This window comes from Euleptes europaea, chromosome 18 (genome assembly GCF_029931775.1).
Source record: "Euleptes europaea isolate rEulEur1 chromosome 18, rEulEur1.hap1, whole genome shotgun sequence".
Lineage (NCBI taxonomy): Eukaryota > Metazoa > Chordata > Lepidosauria > Squamata > Sphaerodactylidae > Euleptes > Euleptes europaea.
This window is the reverse complement of record NC_079329.1, coordinates 16,518,744-16,543,624: the sequence shown is the minus strand read 5'-3', so window position 1 is coordinate 16,543,624 and position 24,881 is coordinate 16,518,744. Positions and strand designations below refer to the sequence as shown.

Below are 24,881 nucleotides of genomic sequence, written 5' to 3'. Positions count from 1 at the left end.
AGTAACTTGCCCAAGGTCACCCAGCTGGCTTCAGGGGTGGCAGCAGGGAAACCAACCCAGTTAACCAATTAACCTCCGCCACTCATGTGGAATCAAACCCGGTTCCCCAGATCACCACACTGGCTCTCTAGATTAGCCCGTGCTGAGATGAAGCTAACTTTTTCATTCAACCTCACCCAGTTGCATGCTCCGTTGATGCTTGACGAAGCTAGCTTGTCCGCTCAACCTCACCCAATTGCATCCATACCACAACCCCCTCCTCACATGTCTGTTGTCCATGCAGGTCCTGTGATTCCTAACATAGCCTTTATATGTGGTCAAGTAAGATAAAAGGTATGGCCAAGGCTGATGGTGCAACAGAGTTCAATTTATGTTCTATTACTCTGCTAAAAGTTCCTGATGTCTTTTGCCAATGAGCTTCTTCAGGGGAATCTGTTAGTCTTCCAGTGTTCCTTCAACAGGAGTAAAGCAAGAGATTTTTTTTTTAGCTGATTAAGAAAATATAATTTTAATTTACTTGCACCATTGACCTTGGCCTTATTTTATTTTTTTACCTCTTGGTGACTGGTGTGGCTCTTTTATTTCCTCCTTGGTCAAAGAAGATACCTCCTAACTTGTCACAAGCAGTGACTCTGGTTGGATCCAACTTTTACTCAGCATGTGCACTTTTTGTTGGTGTTGAAATGTGTGCAGGAATCAGTGGGAAAATACCTAAATATATGTGTAAAGTAGAAATGATGACAGAAAAAAGCCTGACAGAGCCCTGTCTGTCCTTGTATCCAAGTCCTGCTGATACTTGGGGATTTTATATGCAGTGATATTTTTTATTGGCCCTTAAAAATGTGTTGTCTAGCAGGGGAAAAAACCCAACAATTCTAATGATTCTGGCACACCCTCCTAATTATGTAGTGCTGATTGAGCTGTCCTCGGTCTCAATTGGCAGTCACAGTAGACACAATTTAATTCAATATGCATGCATGCAAATGTAATAATTTAAGGAAAAACAAGCTAAAACTAAAACCCTATAATTGTACCTGTTTTGGACAACGTTTGATTTTTTTAATGTTCCCAAATGACTGGAAATGTACTTGGTCTATATTCATTAATATGTAAAGCATGTTATGGTATGGCTCTAAGAAATAGCATCTGCTAATTTATTTATTTTAATTTTAACAAATGTATATCCCGCCCTCTCCAGCAAAGCTGGACTCAGGGCGGCACACAACATATTTAAAAACATCATTCAGTTTTATTAAAATATTCTTGAATGAACGTTTGCCCCATAAAGTCTCACGTTGGCACACTTATTGTGATATAAAGCTGCAGAAGAGATAACCAATCAGAACCCCTACACACACACACAATAGTAATATACATAGGAAAGAGGGTGGGTTGGCCAGCATTGATGGAGAAGACTGTATCTGATCTCAACCACAGGCCTGGTGGAATAGCTCAGTCTTGCAGGCCCTGCAGAATTCCCTAAGGGCTCTGGACTCATTAGAAAGGCTATTCCACCAGGCTGGGGCCAGGGCAGAGAAAACCCGGGCCCTGGTTGAGGCCAGCCAGATATGTCTAATGATGATTGAAATCTGTCTTTGCCAGCAGCTAAACACTCAATGTTGATGATACAGGCAAACAAAAGAAGTCACCTTATGAATAATGTTTAAAATCAGGCATTCTTTATTAGCTACCCCTTAATCTTCAAACTTACCTAAAAGAAACCTATACATATTGCCTTTCGAGTTGAATTTTCTACCCCAAGACAAAATGCCATTGTACTGTGGTAAAAAGAAAGATCCCATAGAGGCAATAAAATAAAATAAATTGTGGTGCCAGAATTCATTGCTGCCTGACAATACCAAAACATCCTGAGTCTGAAAACACATCTTCACATGAGGCAAAATGTAACCTTTGAGTGTATGTGCCCCTTCCCAAATTTTTATTGAGTAACTCACTACTCCCGAACCTTCATTACGTTCCCAGGGCAAGAGTGGTTCAGCGATGAAAATGATGAGGAAATAACACATATACAAATAAAATGGGTTGTACAAAGGCCACAGCTTTATTGATTACAAGAGGATGGAGCATTGGCGAGGCATGGGGATGGAACCCGGCATCAGCTGACCACCCTGTCAGGCAATGAAACAATCCCCAACCTGAGTGTTGAGGGAGCAACCGGATTGGCGAACTAGTGGTTCCACTAGGAAATCTCTAAATGCTTCCTTCGCCACATCAAGTGGAGTCACACAACTGCCCCCGAGCTAGGCATCTATGAAAGGACTCCACCCCAAGACCCATTATAGGGATCCCCCCAAAAGGGGAAGGCAATCACACAAGTCATTTTCCCCAACTTGGATCAGTCCCAATCACTTATATACATGCTGACTTGGGACACTATATTAACTTTACTTGTGTGGTATGCTACTGAAGTAGGGTTGCCAACTCTGGGTTTGGAAAATCCTGAAGATCTGGAAGTGGAACATGAAGAAGGACATCAGTGGGGTATAACACCATAGATTATGAAGCAGCCATTTTTCCCCCCATGGGAACTGATCTCTGTCTTCTGGAGATCAGTTGTAAATCTGGGAGATCTTCAAGGCCCACCTGGAGGTTGTCAACACTATATCACTTTAGCAGCGGAAATGCTGGTTGGATTTAGCCCATTATGCATTACACAATTCTTTTTTTGGAAGTATTTCAGGACAATGAACCACCCCTTTAATCTCTTTCCAATTATGAAACAATGCAGGGTAACTGTCACACTTTTCTACAAGTTGCATACGCAGGTATCCTTTCCTGATATTTTGGAGGAATACGTCTGGGAGTAGAAAATAATGTTATATTTTTGTCACTTTCTTCTGCCTTATTAATTGATCCCTATTGTTCAGCTCAGGCCTCAGCACAATGATATAGCATTTAGGGCAAAAGATACAACCCAGTAATCCAGCACTGGAGGCCAAGATGGTAAAAGTTTCCACAGCCACCATGGATTTCCCTTTGGTGCTCAGGTAGGTTGGAACAAAGGACAACCAAACGCTGCAAAAGACCAGCATGCTGAAGGTGATAAACTTGGCTTCATTGAAACTGTCTGGCAACTTCCTGGCAAGAAAAGCCACTATGAAGCTGACAATGGCCAGAAAACCCATATAGCCCAAGACACAGTAAAACATGATAGCAGAGCCCTCATTGCATTGCAGGATGATTTCCTCTGTAACTGAATGCATGTCCATATCAGGGAATGGAGGAGAAGTACTTAGCCAAAGAGTACAAATGCCAACTTGAATAAAGGAGCAGAAAAAGACTACAGAATTGGCCATTCTTTTGCCAATCCATTTCCTTATCTTGGATCCTGGTTTGGTAGTCATGAATGCTAAGACTACAGTGATGGTTTTGGCCAATACACTGGAAAGGGCCACACAGAAGACAATCCCAAAAGTAGTTTGCCGGAGAAGGCAGGTCTCCTTTCCTGGCTGTCCAATGAAAAGGAAAGAGCAGAGGAAGCAAAGCAGGAGGGAGGCAAGGAGAATGTAGGTGAGGCTCCGGTTGTTGGCTTTGATGATGGGTGTTTCTTGGTTCTTTATGAAAACTCCAATCACCAACATGGTGATCAAAGAGAAAGAAATACCTAATATAGCTAAGGTGGTTCCTAATAGTTCTTTGTAAGAGAGGAAACTCAGGACCCTGGGAATGCATTGATTTCGATTGTTGTTGGCATAATGGCCTTGTGGACATTTGACACAGGCATCCATGTCTGGGGAAAAAAAAGGAATTGTCATTTAATGTCTCAAGACTTTGAGGAACATACAGAGAAAGAAGTTATTTCAGAGAAATGGCTATTTTTGAGATGTGATATTAAGAAGGGAGGGGTTTCATGCAGGTGTTCTGAAATAGTGAGGCTTCTTTTTATTTCTTGGTGTTCCAAATGAATGGTTGATATGCACTGGGTATAGTCATGAACCAGGGAGGCCTCCAGTCACATCTTATCTCAGTTATAAATTCGCAAAGTGGCCTTTGGACAGCTATTATCTAAGCCCTCTCTCTATAACAGAGGGATTATACTTGTACCAGAATGATCCCCCCGAATGACATGAAGCATTATAATGGGTTAAATTTAGGGTTGCCAGTTGCCTGCTGTTTGACAGTATTGCAGATGCTTTGACATCACTTCTACGTGACCATCTTCAATGTTCCAGGAATGCCCCCTAAACGGTATGGTCTGTATCATAGAGACAGGGAAAATTTATAGAGCACCCCATGGGTGATGCTATGATGTAACAGCCTCACTAGCATTCTCCCTCCCAGGGTCCATCCCTCCAAGCTCCTGGGATTTGTTGGTGAAAATTTAGCCATCCTAGCAGTGCATTCCTAAGGAGAGTTACTCCAGTCTAAGCCCTTTGAAATGAATAGGCTTAGACTGGAGCAACTCTCCTTAGGAATGCACTGTAGTTTACCTAGATCTTATTAAACGACTGATCTGCATCATTCAACTATTTTCTTAACTCCCCACCCCCCACTTAACTTTTATATGCAAGCTGCAACAAAGGCAGAGCATGGACTATCAACTTTTTGGCAACACAAACCTGGCTTAAAACTTGGCTGGTGTTGCCATCAGCTTTCTTTATAATAGACTGGTAATTAGGTGAAAGGTGCCATGTCTCATTTCCCTCTTACAACTTATGACCGAAACTACTAAAGGGTTTTCTTCCAAGGGTGCTGATTCCCTAACCCAAAAGCTAACTATGGTCTGTTTTTTAGGAAAGTTAGCTTCCTCAAGATACTCAGTGTTTTGTCCTATGTGTGTTCTTAGCAGTCCATGCTATTACTGTCATTCCTAATTCAGGGTTAAGTAGGGTTATGGAAGTTTGGGGAAAGTGGAGACAACAAGGGGCTTAATTGCAGCTCCTTAACATCACTTCTGGGGGGAACGAAGCGTGATATCATGCTGCTCTAGGAATTACTGGAAACTCTATAGTAAAACAAAGAATTTTGAAAGATTCCTAGAGAGCTCTGACATCACGCCCCGATTTTCTGAGTAAGTGGCATAACACTGTCACAGGGACGGTGGTTTTTGAAGTACCTGACCACACATGTCAGGAAGGTCTTGGCATGGTGGTGGACTTTCTAATAAACACTGAGTGTAGCATCTGAAAAGTGTCAACAGCTCCCAGTTATAGAACTTTGCAACCATGTATGAACAGTCTTGAAGAGCATCCAAATGTAGAGCAAGTAACAGCAGCAAGAGGTGCAGGTTACAAAAACCTGACAGATGCTGTGCTGAAATCTGATAATAAGCAAAGTTATACCACTTTGGGAAAGAAGGAGAGACAAATTCCTTAGGTTATAATTTGTTGCTGTTGTTTTCTGAGATCATTTCTGAGTTCAAGAGAACATTTGATAATCATATTATTCAAGGAGGAGAAACAGTGATTGGCTGGTGTTCCAATTCTTTCAAGATCATAGACTGCAAAACTTAATATACTTAATATTATAACTCCATACGTTGTGAGTCCTACCCTTGTCCTGAGAAATTGTTCCTTCTGGACATGGAACACAATCGTAGCAGCAAAATGCCTCCCCTTCCTTCTTTTTCCTGCTGTAGCCAGGATGACAATTTTCATTGCAGACGGAAAGGGGTACCACCTGTCCATAAGCAAAAGGGACCATTAACATCATGCACATATTCATTGAGAACAAATTCTGGCTGCTCTAGTACTGGTCATATGGAAACGTTCCATGATACGATTCTCCTCGTATGGTGATTTTGAGTACTTTCTTACCTGATAATTGTCAGTAGAGAGAATTACACATGCAATAAATTACTGATAACAACAATTACTGATACAGATTACCAATAAAATGGCCATGGTGTTTGAGGACCTTCAACCTTAAATATTATTGGATGTTAAAGATAAAATCTGTGCAGACCACTGGAACTAGTTGTTTGCTTTCAGGAAAAAAATATCATTAAATAAGATGAATACTTCTGTGGCATTTTAGCACAATTAAAATGGAAATGATTTTAGAAGGGTTAAACTAGCTTTTGTGGTGGAAGCACATAAGCAGAAAAGGAAATTAAGTGGTTGGGAAGACAGTACTTTGAGAGAAAAAGTTTGAGGTAGTACATTTTCTCACAATCTTGCCCAAGTCCACTACTTACTACAGCCCAGTTCCCACATGGGAATATAGACAGATCCCATAAACTCATTATAGCCTTTTTGGGTGGGTAAACAGAATTCATCCTACCTTTTTCACCCCTGGAAAAGCTGGTTGACTCCAACCCATGAGGTCAAATGCTTATTATGACCTCTCCACATATGTGAGGGACAGGCAGAGCTCTAAAAGAGATGACATACAACTTTTTCTACTAATTATACACTCAAGAGGCTGACTTTATGTCTCACCTGGTTAAAGGTTCTGTGCCATATAATTTGATCATCATTAAGGGTCAGCTCTTTGCCTCGAGAAGCCTGAGGATCCAGTCTACCAACTTTTACTCTCACAAAAGATCCATTTGAGAACGTTACCCAGTTTGTAAGATCAAAACCAGCTTTCAGTTCTCCATTCTCATCAAAACACACCGTGTCTCCAGCACTGTTGTTGAACATGATGTTCCTTAGATAATAATTCAGCTAATGGAGAGGAAATAGCACACAAATGTGGAAATAATTACGATGATCTTTGCAAAGATCGCAAAGTATGAATAGATTATTCTGAGCTTGTACGTCTTAACCAAACAGTGTACAATTTACATGGCAATGACTTTAGTGGAATTGTTGTGGAGAGGCTAAAATCATTGAATGTTATTTGTGGATACAAGAAAAATGTCTGTGACAGTCCAGAGAAGGCAGTGGAGCTCTACATTGATAATTAGGCAAATCTGGGTTTGAGGAATTAGTGTTTTCTGGACTGGTTTACGCTCCTCTCCCAAAGGATTAAGTCACAGTTTGGGTGTGTTGCCAAATTGAGGCTGAGAACTCTGTAGTTCATAGGTCCTTTTTACCAATTGTGACTGGTCCACCAGGTATGACCCTGCCCTTAGAGGCATCATTTGGTCACAACTGGTTGATGCTTCAATTGCTTGCCAGTAAGTAAGATGTAATGCACTCTGTGTGGCTCTCCATGAGGAGGTTGTTCAGAAATTTCTTCTGGTGAAGTAGTATTATCATCTATCCACTAGCAGTAGTGGAATGAATGAATGAATGAATGGATTTGTATAGGCCATAGGCCATTACAAAACACCATCAGCAAATGTAACACATTATAGTCTAAATATACATAATAAAACTCAAGTTATAAAACTGGAATTACAAAAACATAAGCAACTTTAAAATAATTACTTTTGATAAAACAATGCAAACAACAACCGCAAACAAAATCAGTTTTACATAACTGCTCTTGAAGAGATAGCCTTGGCCTTTATTTTCTTTGCTGCCAGGCCATACAGTGCCATTGTAAGTTATATGATCATCAACATCCAATAGAAGACATATCATTTACTCTTTATCAGAATAAAGGCTTAACCTAGCTAATATTCCAGCGAGAAACTTGCTCCTGGGTTGTACATACATTGGGCACAATAGCAGTAGTGAATAACAGAGGTCTACACAGGCTGGGAGATTGGTTGAAGCAGAATGCAATATGTTAATGGTTCTTACCTGTAAAAACCCCAATTAACTAAGACCAGGTTACCTAAAGAAAAGCCTAACCAACACATGACCCTGCTCTCTAGTCATCTTGATCTTCAGAGGATCTGATCTGTGCTCACTCACTGACAGAGTTAAGGGGGGGGGGAAGGACCAGATATTGGTCCTTTCCCCCACTGTAGTGTTGGGTTCTGGATGTCCGACCCAAAATAAGTGTGCTTGGCTCCACATCTGCAATCATTCAAGAAGTTTTGTTTTCGCAGTCTCTCAGGCTAAAGATTTTATCGATAACCTGCTTTTATTTGATTGTTTTGCTGTTATGTGTAAGCAGATGGAAAGAATGAACCAAAAAAAATAATTCAGAACAGCAAATATTTTGCGGTTAAAAGCAGGGAGGGGGTGAAACGGCAATGTATCTCCTGTCATGCTGTTTCATTGGGCTTTATTATTTTTGTATGTTAGGTATATTGTGCCTTTATTGGGCTTACGTTTGGTAAGATAATTCCAGCATCTTGAAATGGAGGTATGCAACACAGATGTTTAAACTGAAACAAAATATTCAGAATATTCAAATATTCAAAATAAAAAAAATTAATTGACGTCTGCACTGAAAATAGGAGGATGTCTTTATGATACAATTACCTTCCATGGTGGCAGATTATAGAACTCTGGCCGCCTTACTTCTTCAGTTGTCCTATATTTAGATTTGAATATGTAGATGGCATGCAAAGCATGTGCCACTGCATACACAGCATTGTAGACATTGTAACTGTGGCCAGTCATGTGCATTTCAAACAAAATGAGTGGAATGGAATCCAGCTTCTCCTCGCCAGTGCACATTTTCTTGCTGTCCCCATGAACATCTGGATCCCTCAGTGAACAACTGAACGCCTGCTCCCAGAAGTTCTGGATAAAACCATCTCCTTTTGCCCAGGAAGGGCTGACGGACTGCAGGAATGTTTGGAATCCTGGTGGCTGATTGGAGTGAACGGCAAGGGATAAAGCACCATGGAAGGTTTCTACATCCCAAGCCCTTTGGAAAGAAATAGATTCGAATTCCCAGTGGCATGTGACAATCCACACTTTATGCAGGGGAGGAAATGAAATGAAGGGACCTATAAACAACAACAGTCTCAAGCTGAACATGGACGAGTTTTCTCCATATACAAAACACACATTGGCTTTGGTGTGAGCATAAACAGTAATATGCTTTTGCTGCTGTACAAACACATCTACCAGATCTTGAAAGTAAGCCTGTTGTGGTATTCTTGCTGTGAAATTAAAACAGATGCCACTCTCAGAAAGCATTGGCACCACGGTCTGCAAGAACCTGTCCCCGTTGTTATCATCTACAGCGATCAGCACAGTCCATGTCCACTGGAAGTAATGAAATAATCGGATGAATCCCCTATATTGAGTGGCTTCATTGGGGACCATCTGATACATGGAAGCAAATAGTAATTTGTTATCCTGCACTGGGGAAAATGATCCATAAGTGAGCTGGAAAAAAGTATATTTAGTTTTTTTAGATAGAAAGAAACATACCATTCAAACATGTGAAAGGAGTAGCATTCCCATAATCCTGTATGGATGGCCTACCTGTGGCATCTGGAACATGGCGACTGTGTTGGCGATATGGAGAGACGTTTCTGAACTCTGTCCCCCAATGACTGCAATTGTATTGCTCTGTGTGTCACACTTGTAATTGGGAACAAACTTGTGCTGTGAAGAAAGCAAACTCAGGGTTCCTTTGGAGGTCATCCTTGCATTGCAGTAGCTGTTGAGGATGTGGAAGCCCAAAGTGATGTTTGGTAAGATGTTGGGATTCCCATTGATCTCCTTTACAGCAAAAGCCAAGGCCAAATTGTGCTGATAGTTCTTTGACACTGATCTATAATGAGAGTTAAAGGCTACCTTGATTATCAAAGAATAAAAATATGCCTTTCATTAATTCTTCATATTTATATTCTTTCCTTCCTGTTACACTATGCATTTCTTTACTTTAAAACAAGCCCTTTTTAGTTGTTGTTTTTTAAACAATGGTTTGCTATTCAGAGGTCATTGTTTTTAACTCAACACCATGAGCAAAATGCAGAGGTCATTTGGAATGATCAATATTGCATAAATCCCTATGTGACCATGATCAGCTTACATCAAAGGTCTTCATTTTAAAGACTGAAAAGTTGAAACTGTACAGAAATATTGAGCGACCTTATTTCACAAAATGTTTTGTTAACAGATAGTACTAGGGTTGTGCATATCGATATACCTGAACTGAAAACAAACCCAAAATTATCCATGTTGTCAATTTTGGGAATAGGCGATTCCCAAAAAAGCCAAATAGTTATTTAGCTTTTTCGGGTTTGGCTATTCATCTTTGCTCAGATGCACGGCTCTGTGCTTTATCCCCTTTTTCTATCTTTTTCTTTTCTTTTTTTTTACTGGTGTTGTTAGGGCCCCATAGTTTTTAGGTAGAGGTCATTTAGACAGAGCCAACTTGGTCTGACCAACCATTCAGTGGGTTGATCTGGATAAAGTACAAATGGTATGTAGAAGACAGGGTTCACCAGTCCTTTCTGGAGGGATATACTTTCCAACTAAAAAGAGCTGGCTTCAACAGCTGCTCACACCACCAGGCTTCCTACATGGATGGGCAATCTCCTTCAGACAGTCCCTGTGGTCGAGACTTCGGCTGGCTCCGATATCACAGCCCCCCCCCCCATTGAAAACCTGCTTTCAAAAAGAAGGTTGCCCTGAGTAGTGGCTTCATTTCCCCACATTGTGACCATCTCTTGAAATCAGATTTTTGATTACTATAATAAAGGACTGCTTGCAGGATGTCATTTGCCATTAAAAGAAATGTTTTCCATGCCTTTTTTTTCTTACATTTAAGCCTTTTCCCTCTGTTTGGAAGCTAATTTGCATGGACATTATGCCATTGCTCCCCAAATATGAAGTGAGCCCCCAGACTTTGAGGTGCCAGTCCTTGGCAATGTTGAACTTCTGAACCTGAAAACTGATGGACAGCTCGCCTTGCAAGTGCCTGGAGGATGGGGGCGACCCCTTCACTGGCCCATAAAATTGGATCCCCATCCCAAAGTTCACCAAACTTTGCTGACCATCTAAGGAGAGTCCCTTGTAGCCACGCTGCAAATTTGGTGACTCTACCTCCAAAAATGCCCCCACAGGAACTTCGAAAAAAAATCCCCATAGAATATAATAGACCCATTTGGGGGGGGGGTTAAGTCAAAATACCCTTTTACCAGTATAGATATTCAGCTCATTCCAGGTTTACAAAAAACAATCAGGCCCAATAAACCCAAAATCTACCAAATTATTTATTTTTCCACAACCCTAAGTAGTAAGGGAGCAACAGAAAGTAGAAAGGGGTCTTCATAGGATATATTCCTCTGCAAAGTGTTAATTGTTTGAAACTGTTTAGAATGATTACAGATGATCTAGAAATTCCCTTTTTATCAATCTTACAGTGCAGTTAAGCTGAATGAAATTATATTCCATTTTTGGCAAGGAACTGATAACGTCTGACTGTTATTTTGGGGGTCACTGTTCAATGAAATGATGAAATTTACTTTTGAGCATGTTATGTGGAAGGGGGGGGGGCAAGTGGGATGCCAGACCTGACCTCCACTGTCAATTCCCTTTTTCTGTTGTAACTATGATTTATAGCTCTGTGTGTAATCATGTCCATTATGGTGCTCCACTGATATGATTTCTGGGGGTGCAAGGAGGGTTATTGCACATCCTTGAAAGATTCTCCCAGACCGATCAATTCAGTCACCATTCTATTGGCCAAAATATGTACTAATATTTCTCCCTTCATTTTTTGATTGGGCTATGCACTCACATGTGCTAATCTTTCCTTACTTTTTAAGAGCTAATCTTCCTTTACTTAAAAACAAACTACCATACAGATTGATGATTGAACAACATAAATAAGTGGTAAAAAGAATACAAATGAATATCTTACATTGGCTCAGAAATGAACAACTGTGCAGGGTGCTCTTTGAATGAGGGAGTGTCATGTACGTACAAGACTTGAGAAACAATCCCACCAACAGTCAGGTCACCAGGCTGATAAAATGCATGGGGGATAGGAAGAAGATCAACAGGTGGGGTGCAAGGAATGGAATGCTTCTTGCATGTGGCATGGCATAGCAATAAACGCAGCAACAGGAGCAGTACCAGCATTTCTCTCATGAACCACTTTTCCTCCAATCACAGATGTTTGTTAGCATGTGTTAGTTTTGTTCTTACTTTCCTGGACCAGTCAATGAGTTTATGGTTGTGCTTGAGCCAACTTTAACCTATAAGGGAATGTTAGCAGAAGGTTCAGTTAAGGGATCCTTTTCTCTCCTCCATCATTTTGTACAATATACTTTTCTCCCTTACTTTATTCTCTCTGAACTGGCTGTTGCAATGCCCAGTTTAAATTTCTGCTAAGAAATCACCCCCCTTTAAAATAGCTGTAACCAAGAACTATGTCTGGGCATGAAGTATAATGTCCAGATCATGCAAAGTGATGGTATCGCTTTGCTCTGGTTAGACCTCAGCTAGAGTACTGTGTTCAGTTTTGGGCATCACAATTTAAGAAAGATGTAGACAAACTGGAACGTGTCCAAAGGAGGGCAACAAAGATGGTGAGGGGTCTGGAGACCAAGTCCTATGAGGAAAGGTTGAAGGAGCTGGGTATGTTTAGCCTAAAGAGGAGAAGATTGAGAGGTGATATGATAACCATCTTCAAGTACTTGAAGGGCTGTCATGTAGAGGAGGGTGCTGAGTTGTTTTCTGTTGCCCCAGAAGGTCGGACAACAACCAATGGGTTGAAATTAAATCAAAAGAGTTTCTGCCTAGACATTAGGAAGAATTTTCTAACAGTTAGAGTGGTTCCTCAGTGGAACAGGCTTCCTCAGGAGGTGGTAAGCTCTCTTTCCCAGGAGGATTTTAAGCAGAGGCTAGATGGCCATCTGTCAGCAATGCTGATTCTATGACATTAAGCAGATCACGAGAGGGAGGGCACCTTGGCCATCTTCTGAGCATGGAGTAGGGGTCATTGGGAGTGTGGGAGGGAGGTAGTTGTGAATTTCCTGCATTGTGCAGGTGGTTGGACTAGATGACCCTGGTGATCCCTTCCAACTCTATGATTCTATGAAAAAATAGGGGCTAAAATCTTAAAAAACAATTTTCTTTTTAAGTTGGAAATTGGAAAACTAACCTTTGATGGTCTAAGAAGCAGAATAGTGACCAAAGTCAAAACAATGCAATGAGTTTCTCCCCTCCTCCCCTCCCAATTTTTTTTTATAAGAGACACCACAGTAATGTGGTTTGCATGCGTGTTAGTAGATAAAACAATGATGACAAATTTCCCCCCCAAAATGAAGTGGAAATGAGAGGCTGAGCAAATGAGTAGACTCTAGCCTGTGCTGAGATGATGCTTGATGAAGCTAGTTTTTCCACTCAACTTCATCCAATTGCATCCATACCACAACCCCCTCCTCACATGTCTGTTGCCATGCAGGTCCTGTGATTCCTAACATATCCTTTATATGTGGTCCAGTAAGATAAAAGGTAAGGCCAAGGCTGATGGTGCAAGCGTGCAGAGTTCAATTTATGTTCTGTTACTCTGCTAAAAGTTCCCTACGTCTTTTGCCAGTGAGCTTCTTCAGGGGAATCTGTTAGTCTTCCGGTGTTTCTTCAACAGCAGCAAAGCAAGAGAGTTTTTTAGCTGAGTAATAAAATATAATTTTAATTTACTTGCACCATTGACCTTGGCCTTATTTTTTTTTACCTTTTAGTGACTGGTATGGCCCTTATATTTTCTCCCTGGTCAAAGAAGATACCTCCTGACTTGTCACTAGCAGCGACTCTTGTTGGATCCAACTTTTACTCAGCTTGTGTGTGTGTGTATGTTTTGTTTTTGTTTTTTTGTTTTTTGTTTTTTGTAAAAATGTGTGGAGGAATCAGTGGGAAAATACCTAAATATATACACAAAGTAGAAATGATGACCAAAAAAGCCTGACAGAGCCTGATGTGTCCCTGCTTCTAGGTCCTGCAGATACATTTGGATTTTATATGCAGTGATGTTTTTCTTGGCCCCTGAAAATGTGTTGTCTAGCAGAAAAAAAGGGCAATGACTGTGGCACACCCTTCTAATTATGTAGTAGTGATTGGGCTGTCCTTGGTCTCAACTGGCAGTCGAAATGGGCACAATTTAATTCAATATGCGTGCAGGCAAATATCATCATTTAAGGAAAAAACAAGCTAAAAAGGCAACCCTGTAATTGTACCTGTATTGGAAAACTTTTGATTTTTCTAGTGTTCCCAAAGGACCAAAAATGTACTTGGTCTAAAGTTATTAATAAGTAATGCATTGCTCTAAGAAATAGCATCTGCGAATTTATTTGTTTATTTTTATTTTATTACATTCATATTTATCCCACCCTCCCCAGCAAAGCTGGGCTCAGGGCGGCACACAACACCATTCCATCATATTAAAACATTCCTGAATAAAAAATCTGCCCCATAAAGTCTCATGTTGGTGCACTTATTGTGATATAAAACAGCAGCAGAGATAACCAGTCAGCACCCACCCCCTCACAAACACACAAGAGTAATTTACATAGGAAAGGAGGCATTGGGAGGCCAGCGTTGATGGAGAAGACTGCAGCTGACCTCAACCACAGCCTGGCAGAATAGCTCAGTATTGCAGGCCCTGTGGAATTCCCTAAGGGGCCTGGTCTCATTTGAAAGGCTATTCCACCAGGCCAGGGCCAGTGCAGAGAAAGGCCTGACCCTGGTCGAGGGCAGCCAGACATGTCTGATAATGACTGAAATCTGTCTTTGCAAGTAGCAATGCTGATGCCACAGACCAACCCATGAGGTCACCTTATGAATAGGGCTGCCAGATCCCTCTTTGCCACCAGTGGGAGGTTTTGGGGGTGGAGCCTGAGAAGAGTGGGGGTTGGGGAGGGGAGGGACTTCAATGCCATAGAGTCCAAATGCCAAAGCAGCCATTTTTCTCCAGGTGAACTGATCTTTATCGTCTGGAAATCAGTTGTAATAGCAGGAGATCTCCAGCTAGTACCTGGAGGTTGACAGTAGGGCTGTCAATTTGGTTCGTCCAGAACCGAAAAACAGCTAAATTTTCCCCAATTCGGCGGTTCCTAGTTCGGATGGAACCGAATTCAAAAAAGGCGGGAAAACAACGAGCCGAAGACTCCAATAGTCACTCTCTTTTCCCTGTTCTGTTCTCTCCTTCCCACCCACAAGCCAAGCTACCTATATCAGCCCTTCATCTTCAAGTTTTCCTCCTTTTCTCCCCCGGTCGGCTTCTCCTCAGGAAAACCTTGGCCCAGTTGTACAGTGCCACTGCCAGACCGGGCTCTGTTGCATAGTGGGGAACCCACAAGATTTGCAGGGGCACCTCATTTGCCAACTGTGCACCTCCCCATGTTATTTCCACTTTTCCTCTTCCTGGCAATCCCCATATAATCACTTTTCTCTTGTTTCCTTTTCTGCTTCACATCTACCAATCAGACTTCCTTTATCTGCTCCCCATCTTCAGCTACTTGTATTGTTTCATTTACCTTTTTCCACAATAGGTATCCAAAAGAGCTTACATAATTGTTCTCCCCTCCATTTTATCCTCATCATAATCATGTAAATCAGGTTAGGCTGAATGTGTATGACTGTCCCAAGGTTATCCAGTGATCCTCAATAGCAGAGTAGGGATTTGACCCTGGGTCTTAGGGTTGCCAGGACCCTCTTCACCACCGGTGGGAGGTTTTTGGGGCAGAGCCTGAGGGTGGAGTTTGGAGAGTGGAGGGATTCCAACTGCCAAAGCGGCCATTTTCTCAGGTGAACTGATCTCTATCTGCTGGAGATCAGTTGTAATAGCAGGAGATCACCAGCTAGTATCTGGAGGTTGGAACCCTACTGGGTAGGGTTGCCAGGTCCCTCTTTGCAACCAGCGGGAGGTTTCTGGGGCACAGCCTGAGGGGGGCAGGGTTTGGGGAGGGGAGGGACTTCAATTCCATAGAGTCCAATGGCCAGAGCGGCCATTTCCTCCAGGGGAACTGATCCTTATAGGCTGGAGATCAGCTGTAATAGCAGGAGATCTCTAGCTACTACCTGGAGGTTGGCAGCCCTACTACTGGGTCTCCCAGAGACTAGTCTGAAATGTGACCCTTACACCATACTGGTTTTCATGGGGGTGTTGAATAGTAGCAAGAAGCTGGGCCTGGGTAGCCATGGAGCTGGTTCAATGTCAAGTTGCTCAGTGGTTGCTGCTGGTCCTGGTCCTGATTTTCCATTCCTTCCCCTGGCTTTTACTGATAGAAACCAATCCTGGTATGCTGGCAATACTATTATGGTTTCCTCCCATCCCTAGAATGATTTTGAGAGGGCATTTATTTCTTAAAGCTGCAGGTGCTGCTTCTATAATGTCTAGGGGGTCTTCTCACTTTTTAAAAAAATATTATATCTGATTTTTCTGCTAACCTGGGGAAATATTTCAGGTTGTAGAAAGACTTGTCTTGTCTGTTCATGGCTCCAGTCTCTAGATTTAAGTATTCATAGATTTGGCCATGTTGAAAATTGCTGTTGGAGGGTTAAAGGTGAACCATCATGGTATATTAACAACCATAGTTCCAAATAGATGTGTTTCTCCACCTTTTAATGAATGTTTACAGCAGATAGGGAATGATGCGAGATCACTTAAGTAAAGGGCGATGAAACTCTGATAAATACCTGTGGCGACACTCTGCATTTTTTAAAAAAAATATTGTTGACTTTCAGCTTAAAGAATAAAATTCCATGACAAATGTAAATCAGTTCCATAGAAGTTTAATTGCCATAGTTTTTGATAAGCAGCCTTAGGAATTGTAGGTCTCTACCATTTAAAGAGAGTTCATGTGAAAGAATACAGAGACCAACTTGTTTGCTATTCATCTTTTCCTCTTTATTAGTAGTTCCCTGTTGTTTAGCTCAGGCCTGAGCACAATGATGTAACATTTGGGAGAAAAAATACAACCCAGTAAGCCAGCACTAGAGATTAAGATGGACAGGATTTCCAGAGCCACCATGGATTTTCCCTTGGTGCCCACATAAGTTGGAATAAAGGACAGCCAAACACTACAAAAGAGCAACATGCTAAATGTGATAAATTTGGCTTCATTGAAACTGTCAGGTAACTTTCTGGCCAGGAAAGCAAATTTGAAGCTGACAATGGCTAGGCACCCAATGTAGCCGAGGACACAGAAAAACATGGCAGCTGAGCCCTCGTTACATTCCAGTATGATTATCCCTTTCAGTGAATGCATGTCCTTATTTGGGAATGGAGGAGAAGTACTTGTCCAAAGAACACAAATGCCTGCTTGAACAAGGGAACAGGAAAGGACAACAGAATACCCTAGTTTTTTGCCCACCAATGGCATTATCCTAGAGCCTGGTTTGGTAGCCATGAAAGCCATAACCACAGTGATGGTTTTTGCCAGCACACTAGAAATAGCTACCGAAAATACAATGCCAAAAATAGTTTGTCGGAGAAGGCAGGTCACCTTTCCAGGCTGCCCAATGAACAGCAATGAAGAGAGGAAGCAATGGGCAAGGGAGATTAGAAGAATATAGGTAAGGCTTTGGTTGTTGGCTTTGACTATGGGAGTCTCCTGGTACTTCACAAATGTTCCTAACACCAAAGTTGTGACAAGAGAGAAAGAAATAGCCAAGGTTGCCAAGATGATACCTGTTGGTTCTTCATAAGAAAGGAAGCTTATATCCTTGGGAACACATTGATTTTGGTAATAATTGGAATAGTGATCTTGTGGACATTTGGTACAGCTATCCAGGTCTGCAAAAAAAAAATATGTTGAAATATTTGAAGACTTTGAAAAAGGAAAAGGGATTTTGAAAGTTTGGATATTGATCATGAATATTATCATGGTTATTAAAGAAACCTTACTTTAATAGAAAGAGACTAGTCTATTAAGAGGCGACAGAGATCAGTTCACCTGGAGCAAATGGCCACTTTGAAAGGTTGATTCTATGGCATTATACCCCATTGAAGTCCCTTCCCTTCCCCACCCTCTTCAGGTCCCCCCCCCAATCTCCAGCTGAAGATCTCCTGCTATTACAACTGATCTCCAGCCGATAGAGATAGAGATCAGTTCACCTGGAGAAAATGGCCACTTTGGCAATTTGATTCTATGGCATTGAAGTCCCTCCCCTCCCCAAACCCTGCCCACATCAGGCTCCACCCCAAAAATCTCCAGGTATTTCCCAACCTAGAGCTGGCAACCCTAGGTACATACCATTGTTACATTGTTCCTTTGGAATATATCATATTAGAATATCTGATTGGCATTGTTCCACCTACCCATCTGCTCAGAAATCATCCCTTCTGGACATGGGACACAGTCATAGCAGCAAAATTTCTCTCCTTCCTTCTTTTTCTTGCTATAGCCAGGAAGGCACTTCTCATTGCACTCGGAAAGTGGTAGAACCTGTCCATGAACAGAAAGGGAGATTAGCAGTCGCAACCTGTGCATTAGGAACTGCAAATCGGCAAAAAAAGCAACACTGAAGAGCCAACAAGGTATAGTGCTAGATTGTTAGAGTAGAATTTAGGAAACCCTTGTTCGAATAACACTGCAAACCTTTGGTTGATCTAGGGCTCGTCATTCTCTCTAGCCTAATCAACCTCTCAGCATTGTTTTGAGGATTAAATGGAGGAAAGGAGAATGTTATAACTGCTTGGGGGGAGTGAAATAGTAAATTATTGTTATTGTTATTATTATTATTAGTAGTAGTAATGTTGTTGTTGTTACTTGGTGATTTATAGTCAACCTTTCTCACTGAGACTCAAGACAACCAGCAGGATGGGCCATCCAGTGAGCAATACAATAGGGTTTGGACTACCAAAATCTAAATACAAACAGAAATCTCAAACAGAGCTGAAACAAAGGATGAGCTTTTAACATGATATGTTAAGCGGTGTAGTAACTACCAAGTCTGGAACATCCCTGCAGTGTTAGGTAGCAATACAATGGTGTAGGTCACAGTCCCTATCCCTTTACCAACACAACTTTCTACCCATTTCATTACAGCACAATTCTATTTACCTGTGCAAAAAGCCCTTTTGAATAATTTCATTTTGCATAGTTTGCAAGGAGTGTGGAAGCTTTCCTACCTTGGTTGAATAAGTCTGCCATAAAGGCTCCCTTGGTTGATCTTGGGCCACAACAGAGAATGGTGGGGCCAGAACAGAAGTGATGGTTATCAACTTGGGGAGGGGCCGTGGCTCAGAGGTATAGCATCTGCTTGGCATGTGGAAGGTCCCAGGTCCAGTCTCCGGCATCTCCAGTTAAAGGGACTAGGCAAGTCGGTGATGTGAAAGACCTCGGCCTGAGACCCTGGAGAACCGCTGCTGGTCTGAGTAGACAATACTGACTTTGGTGGACCAAGGGTCTCATTCAGCATAAGGCAGCTTCATGTGTTCATGTGACTTTACTAATTTGCAGAATGGTACCTGCAGAAAGCCCTGCTGGGATGAGCGAAGTTGACATGGCAGAGTACAGGGAGAGAGGCAGTCCCCTCAGATACGAGAGACAAAGGCTGCGAAGGTGATAGTAAAAAAAATCTTGGTGATTGATGGGCAGCCAATGTAGTAACTGCAGGATGGGAGTGATGTGCATGTTCTACCTTGCTCCTGATAATAACCCAGCTGCAACATTTTGACCTACCTAGAATCTCTCAATTGACTTTGAGGGGAAACATGTGTCAAGTGCATTGCAGTAGTTTAGTCTTGATGCTAGCTTGGCATGAATCCAGGTTGCAAGATCTAAATAAATAAATACCTTGTAGCAACTCAGAGTTTATTTTTTCTTGGTAAATTATTGACAGGATTCATGTGCCATATATTACTGATGGACTGACAAATCCCCAAAGATGTTAGAGGATGATAAATAGATGATAATGGATGGAATACAGAAGTCTTTTTATGGCAGAGAAAAATATGTTCAATGGTCAGATCAACATCAGTATATCTAATTCTCAGTGTGGCCAAATCTGTGAATACATCCATTTCAAAATAACTGGTGCCATCAAAAAACAAGACAGATCTTGTCACAGCTGGCTTCGGTCCACATGGGTTCAGATACTGCCATCTCATTTGCTCCCAGCAAGCGAGCTGGGAGGTCTGCCTCACTGGCCTTCACTGGGTGAGCCGATGTTAAGGATCACACCCCAATGCCATGCCAATGCCTACTGCTGTAACAATAAAGTTGTGGCCATTTTCATCCAGCTACTGTCTCTGTGCCTTTATTGTGAGCACGGATCCTGTAAGTGTTATGGGAGGCCTGGGTCATGGGGGTGGCCAGCTGGGGAGACTGGGGCGGGCTCTGCCCCACTCCCTTTAAAACTGGTTCAGCAAATATAATTCTGTATCTCACCTGATTAAATGTTCTGTGCCACACAATTTGATCATCATAAAGAGTTAATTCTTTGCCTGGAGGAGCCCAAGGATCAAATCTTCCCACCTTTTCTCGAATGAAGGAACCGTTTGGAAAAGTTACCCAGTTTGTAATATCAAAACCAGCTTTCAAATCCCCGTTTTCATTAAAATACATGGCATCAGCAGCACTGTTGTTGAACGTGATGTTCCTTAGAAGATTATTCAGCTGATCGGTAAGGGGAAAAAATGAACAAAAGGCAAGTAATAAGTTGAAATAATTCAATTTGCCAAGATCCAGATCACTTCCTATAGATATGGTTTTTATTTTCTTGAAACACTGGCATTTTCTTCTTTGTTGTCAGGTTCTTCACTGAACACAAGATCCAGGTAGGCGCTTGACAGGAGTTCAGGCCGAGTTCTGGCCCCAAGTCAAGACCTTGGTTCCCAGGTTTGGAAGCTTCTGTGTATACTTCGTTAGTACCGGTTATCACAGCTGTGGCGTGTTTTGTCTTTCCTCATGGGAACTGCTTATCTCGCTCTTGCCTAGCAATGGTTATTTTATGCTCAAGTCCTAATGCTTTTAGGCAGGTAACCTGTACTGGGTCGCCATTGCTAACCTCACCTGCCTGCGTGCAGTCAGTTCTTTTATTTTGCTTTTTAGTTCCTAATAAAGTATTACTGCTTCAGATCTACCTGTCTGGATGAGTTTGCTTGCAGGATACTAGGGGTAATGCCTGAGACTGACATTTGTACATAGTCATGTAAGAAAACAGTGATTAGTTATAAACAAAGGTTTGTGGCTGATACAACCAAATTCTTTCATGAAGCTGAATCACCCTATAAAATGATCAAAATATAGTTGGAAGAGACTTCCAGGGTCATCTAGTCCAACCCACTGTACATGAAGAAAATTAAGAACTACCTCCCCCCACACTTCCAGTGACCCCTGCTCTATGCACAGAAGATGGCAAAAAACCCTCCAGGATCTCTGGCCAATCTAGCCTGGTGGAAAATTGCTTCCTTATCCCATAGTGGTGATTGGCATTACCCCAGGTATGTAACAAAGGGCCATGAGAGCCAAGAACTGTTCCAACTTTTCCTGCCCTCCCTCTCATGATCCACCTAATTTCACATAGAGATGGAATTACCTGCCATGACTGCACATTCCAAAACAGAAGCTGATCTTCTACCTGTCTTCTGTGGTTGGATCTAGATAAGGTAAAGGCCTGTGAAGCATATGCCACAGCATAGGCAGCATTGTAGACATTATAACTATGACCAGTCATGCTCATTTCAAACAAAATCCCAGGAAGGTTCTCCAGTTTCTCCTTCCCCGTGCAAATGTTCTGGCTGTCAGCATGAATGTTGGGAAATGTCAGTGAACAGCTGAATGCCTGCTCCCAGAAGTTCTTGATGAAACCATCTCCTTTTTCCCAGGAAGGGTTTATGGCTTCAATGAATGTTTGGAATCCTGATGGTTCTTTGGACTGAACAGTGAAGGATATGGCACCATGGAAGCTTTCAATATCCCAATTCCTTTGATAGGACACTGATCTGAAATCCCATTGGGATGTAACAATCCATACTTTGTGTACTGGTTGAAATGAAAGTAAGGGTAATAGGAAAAGCAACAGTCTCAGAACATACAGAGATGGTGGTTCTCCGTATAGAAAACAAACGCTAGCTTTGTTGTCAAAAAGCACCAAAGACCTTTCTGCCTGCTTTACAACCAAGTCTGTCAAATCATTCAGATAAGTCAGTTTGGTAATTTTAGAGCAAAGGCAAAGCAGATGCCATTTTTGGACAGCAGTGGTATAATGGTTTGGAAAAACCTGTCACCCCGTCATCATCCACAGCTAAGAGCCCAATCCATGTCCAACTGAAATGCTGCAGTAAGCGGACAACTCCCATGTATTGATAGACTTCCTTTGGGACCATCTGGTACAAGGAAGAGAATTGTGTTTTGTCACTCCGTGCTGGGGAATATGATCCGTAGGTGAACTGGAAGAAAATATGTTGGCATTATTTCATTTCAGAGGTATTTCTACAGAATATTCAATCATATGCCAAAGATGGGTGATTTCCTTTTAGCCATGTGCGTTGCCTACCTGTGGCATTTTGTAGTTGGCAATAATGGTGGCTACATTGACTGAGGTTTCAGAATCCAGTCCTCCAATAACAGCTATCAGTTTTCTCTCTATGCCACACTTGAAGTTGGGGACAAACCTTGGTTGTGTGGAAAGCAAACTCAGGGTGGCTTTAGTGGTTACCCTTGCATTGTAGTAGCTGTTGAGGGCATGGAAACCCAAAGTGATGTTTCGTAAGATGTTGAGATTCTCATTTATCTCTTTTATGGCAAATGCCAAAGCCAAAATGTGTTGGTAGTTCTTGGGCACTGATCTACAATGACAGTTACAAGTTGGCTTGATAAATAAAGAATAACAGTCTTTTCCAGCATTGAGTGAATGAGCTGCTGATTGATTATTAATTTATTCATATTTATTTATTGATTTACATTATTTTCAGCCTACTATTCTTGCTGAGAATCAAGTTGAGTTACAGAAGAAAAGCAAAGTACAGCATAAGGCATGCAGTGAACAAAACAGAATTTAAGGACAATGTCAACAACAAATAGCCTAAGACAATATTTAGTATAAACAATGTAGTAAGTGGAATTACAAGAGGCCAATGTAGTAAAAGCAGGATAATATCTTGAATAATCATTACAGTAGATAATGCTGCAATCCTGCATCCTCTTCCATTATAAAGTCACCTTACTGCACTGTTCTATTCTGCTACAGTTGAACATGTGAACACATGAAGCTGCCTTATACTGAATCAGACCCTTGGTCCATCAAAGTCAGTATTGTCTACTCAGACTGGCAGTGGCTCTCCAGGGTCTCAGGCAGGAGTCTTTCACATCACCTGCTTTCCTAGTCCCTTTAACTGGAGATGCCAGGGATTGAACCTGGGACCTTCTGCATGCCAAGCAGATGCTCTACCACTGAGCTATGGCCCTTTCCCAGTTCTAATCCTTTCATAAAAATGTCCTCGTGTGCATTTCTATTTTGCACTCTCTGCAGGATGATGGAAGTGTGGGAGCCTTCCTGACTTTCTGAGGCAGAGGCCATTCTACCTCCAAATGCCTCAACAAGATGGCCTTGGTCTATGATATCAAAAGCTGCTGATGACTCCAATAAGAGCAAAAAGAGGCACAACACTTGTCTGCATTCAGAGAGAGAGATCATTGGATAAAGCCACCAATGATATCTTCCTCCCATAGCCAGCCTGAAGCCTAGACAAACAGACTAAAGAAAATGAATCCTTTAGGAAGGCCTGGAGTTGTGGGGTTGGATACCACCAAAGAATACCAGGGTCATAACATGGAAGCAGGCAATGGCAAACCACCTGTGAACATCTTCTTACCTACAGGGTCACCCTAGGTTGGCTGAAACATGATGGCAATAAACAATCAAACAAATAAATGGGCACATCATTCTTCTCTAGTGTGACAAAATACCATGCCCCCCCTCCAATTTCCACTCAAAATTCACTGTAATTGGGTCTACATAACAGGGCAAAAATACATGTGGTCCTACTAAAATTAAGACTTGTAATTGGAATGAAGGCATTTATTTAGTTATTTAGGATACTTCCTTGCTGCTGCTTCAGATTCCTTTTCGAGACAGTGTACAATTAAAATATAAAATATTTAATGTATTTTTTTTTTCATTCATTTATGCTCCCATGAATGGTCGTCCCTTATTGTTTTGCTAGGTCTGATTGCAGATGGGTGAGTACCTAAAAGCTCTTAAAGATCTATGAACATTCTGGTCAAAACATAAATTAATAAGAGGAGTAAGAAATAATTCCTTACATAGGTTCATTAATCAACATCTGTGTGGGCTGCTCCTTGAAAGAGGGAGTTTCATACAAATACAAGACCTGAGATGCTATCTCACCAACGACAAGGTCCCCAGGCTGATAAAACTCATGAGGAAGAGGAAGAGGATCAACATCTGTGATGCAGTTAATGGAATGTTTCCTAGATACAGTACCACACAATAGCAGAAGCAGCAACAGCAGTACCAGCGCCATCCTGTTGAGTAAACATTCCATCCAGATGCAGAATCTCCTCTCCATGTATAGCGTTAGCTGGTCAGTGTTTGGTTGCAAAAGAAGAGAACTATGGAATATTGTTTCTTTCCCCCAAAACACACAAAGATCACCAAAATATTATCAGAAAGGTTCAAATACTGTCAAACATTGCAGCATTATTTGGTTTGCAGTGCTGCACATGTATACATATACACACTGAATAAAATATGAAAACCACCAGCCGGCATGGTGTAGTGGTTAAGAGCAGTGGTTTGGAGCGGTGGATGCTAATCTGTTTAACTGAGTTGGTTTCCCTACTCCTACTCATGAAGCCAGCTGGGTGACCTTGGGCTAGTCAACGCTCTCTTAGAGCTCTCTCAGCCCCACCTACCTCACAAGGTGTCTGTTGTGGGCAGAGGAGGGGAAGGTTTGATTCTCCCTTAAGTGCTAGAGAAAGTCAGCATATAAAAATGAACTCTTCTTCTTCTTCTTCTTCTTCTTCTTCTTCTTCTTCTTCTTCTTCTTCTTCTTCTTGGTTCTCTTCAGCTCATGCTTTGGGACTGTCTTCAGCTCACTGCTGGGATATTTGATTGCTTGATGTCATTAAGTTGGAGAATGCGAGAAGCGGCAGTCGCATCCCATGATCTGACGAGCTGCCCTCTAAACTTCTGGCA

The 24,881-nt window shown here is 41.8% G+C and overlaps 2 protein-coding genes across 2 annotated transcripts; both read right to left on the bottom strand.

Annotated features, from left to right (window-relative positions):
* Window positions 1-2,837: 2,837 nt before the first annotated feature.
* LOC130490534 (vomeronasal type-2 receptor 26-like) lies at window positions 2,838-9,404 on the bottom strand. Its single transcript, XM_056864358.1, has 5 exons — window positions 9,243-9,404; window positions 8,286-9,143; window positions 6,402-6,629; window positions 5,514-5,640; window positions 2,838-3,751 (listed from the first exon to the last, which is right to left on the bottom strand). Exons 1-5 carry the CDS (start codon window positions 9,402-9,404, stop codon window positions 2,838-2,840), a joined length of 2,289 nt encoding a protein of 762 aa, XP_056720336.1.
* Window positions 9,405-16,606: 7,202 nt separating this feature from the next.
* Window positions 16,607-24,207, bottom strand: LOC130490533 (vomeronasal type-2 receptor 26-like). Its single transcript, XM_056864357.1, has 7 exons — window positions 23,987-24,207; window positions 22,218-22,509; window positions 21,942-22,110; window positions 21,258-21,703; window positions 20,108-20,335; window positions 18,034-18,160; window positions 16,607-17,508 (listed from the first exon to the last, which is right to left on the bottom strand). Exons 1-7 carry the CDS (start codon window positions 24,205-24,207, stop codon window positions 16,607-16,609), a joined length of 2,385 nt encoding a protein of 794 aa, XP_056720335.1.
* Window positions 24,208-24,881: the final 674 nt, after the last annotated feature.

What these genes read in the sequence shown, in the direction of transcription:
- LOC130490533 (XM_056864357.1), bottom strand. Translation starts at nt 24,207, where the DNA reads ATGGCGCTGGTACTGCTGTTGCTGCTTCTGCTATTGTGTGGTACTGTA. An exon ending in CCAACTACAAAATGCCACAG is followed by an intron (nt 22,111 to 22,217) that starts GTAGGCAACGCA and finishes ATTTTCTTCCAG; the next exon opens with TTCACCTACGGATCATATTC. An exon ending in GGATGATGACGGGGTGACAG is followed by an intron (nt 21,704 to 21,941) that starts GTTTTTCCAAAC and finishes CATTTCAACCAG; the next exon opens with TACACAAAGTATGGATTGTT.
- LOC130490534 (XM_056864358.1), bottom strand. Translation starts at nt 9,404, where the DNA reads ATGACCTCCAAAGGAACCCTGAGTTTGCTTTCTTCACAGCACAAGTTT. An exon ending in ATAATCTGCCACCATGGAAG is followed by an intron (nt 6,630 to 8,285) that starts GTAATTGTATCA and finishes CCTCTCCATTAG; the next exon opens with CTGAATTATTATCTAAGGAA. An exon ending in GGCACAGAACCTTTAACCAG is followed by an intron (nt 5,641 to 6,401) that starts GTGAGACATAAA and finishes GCTTATGGACAG; the next exon opens with GTGGTACCCCTTTCCGTCTG.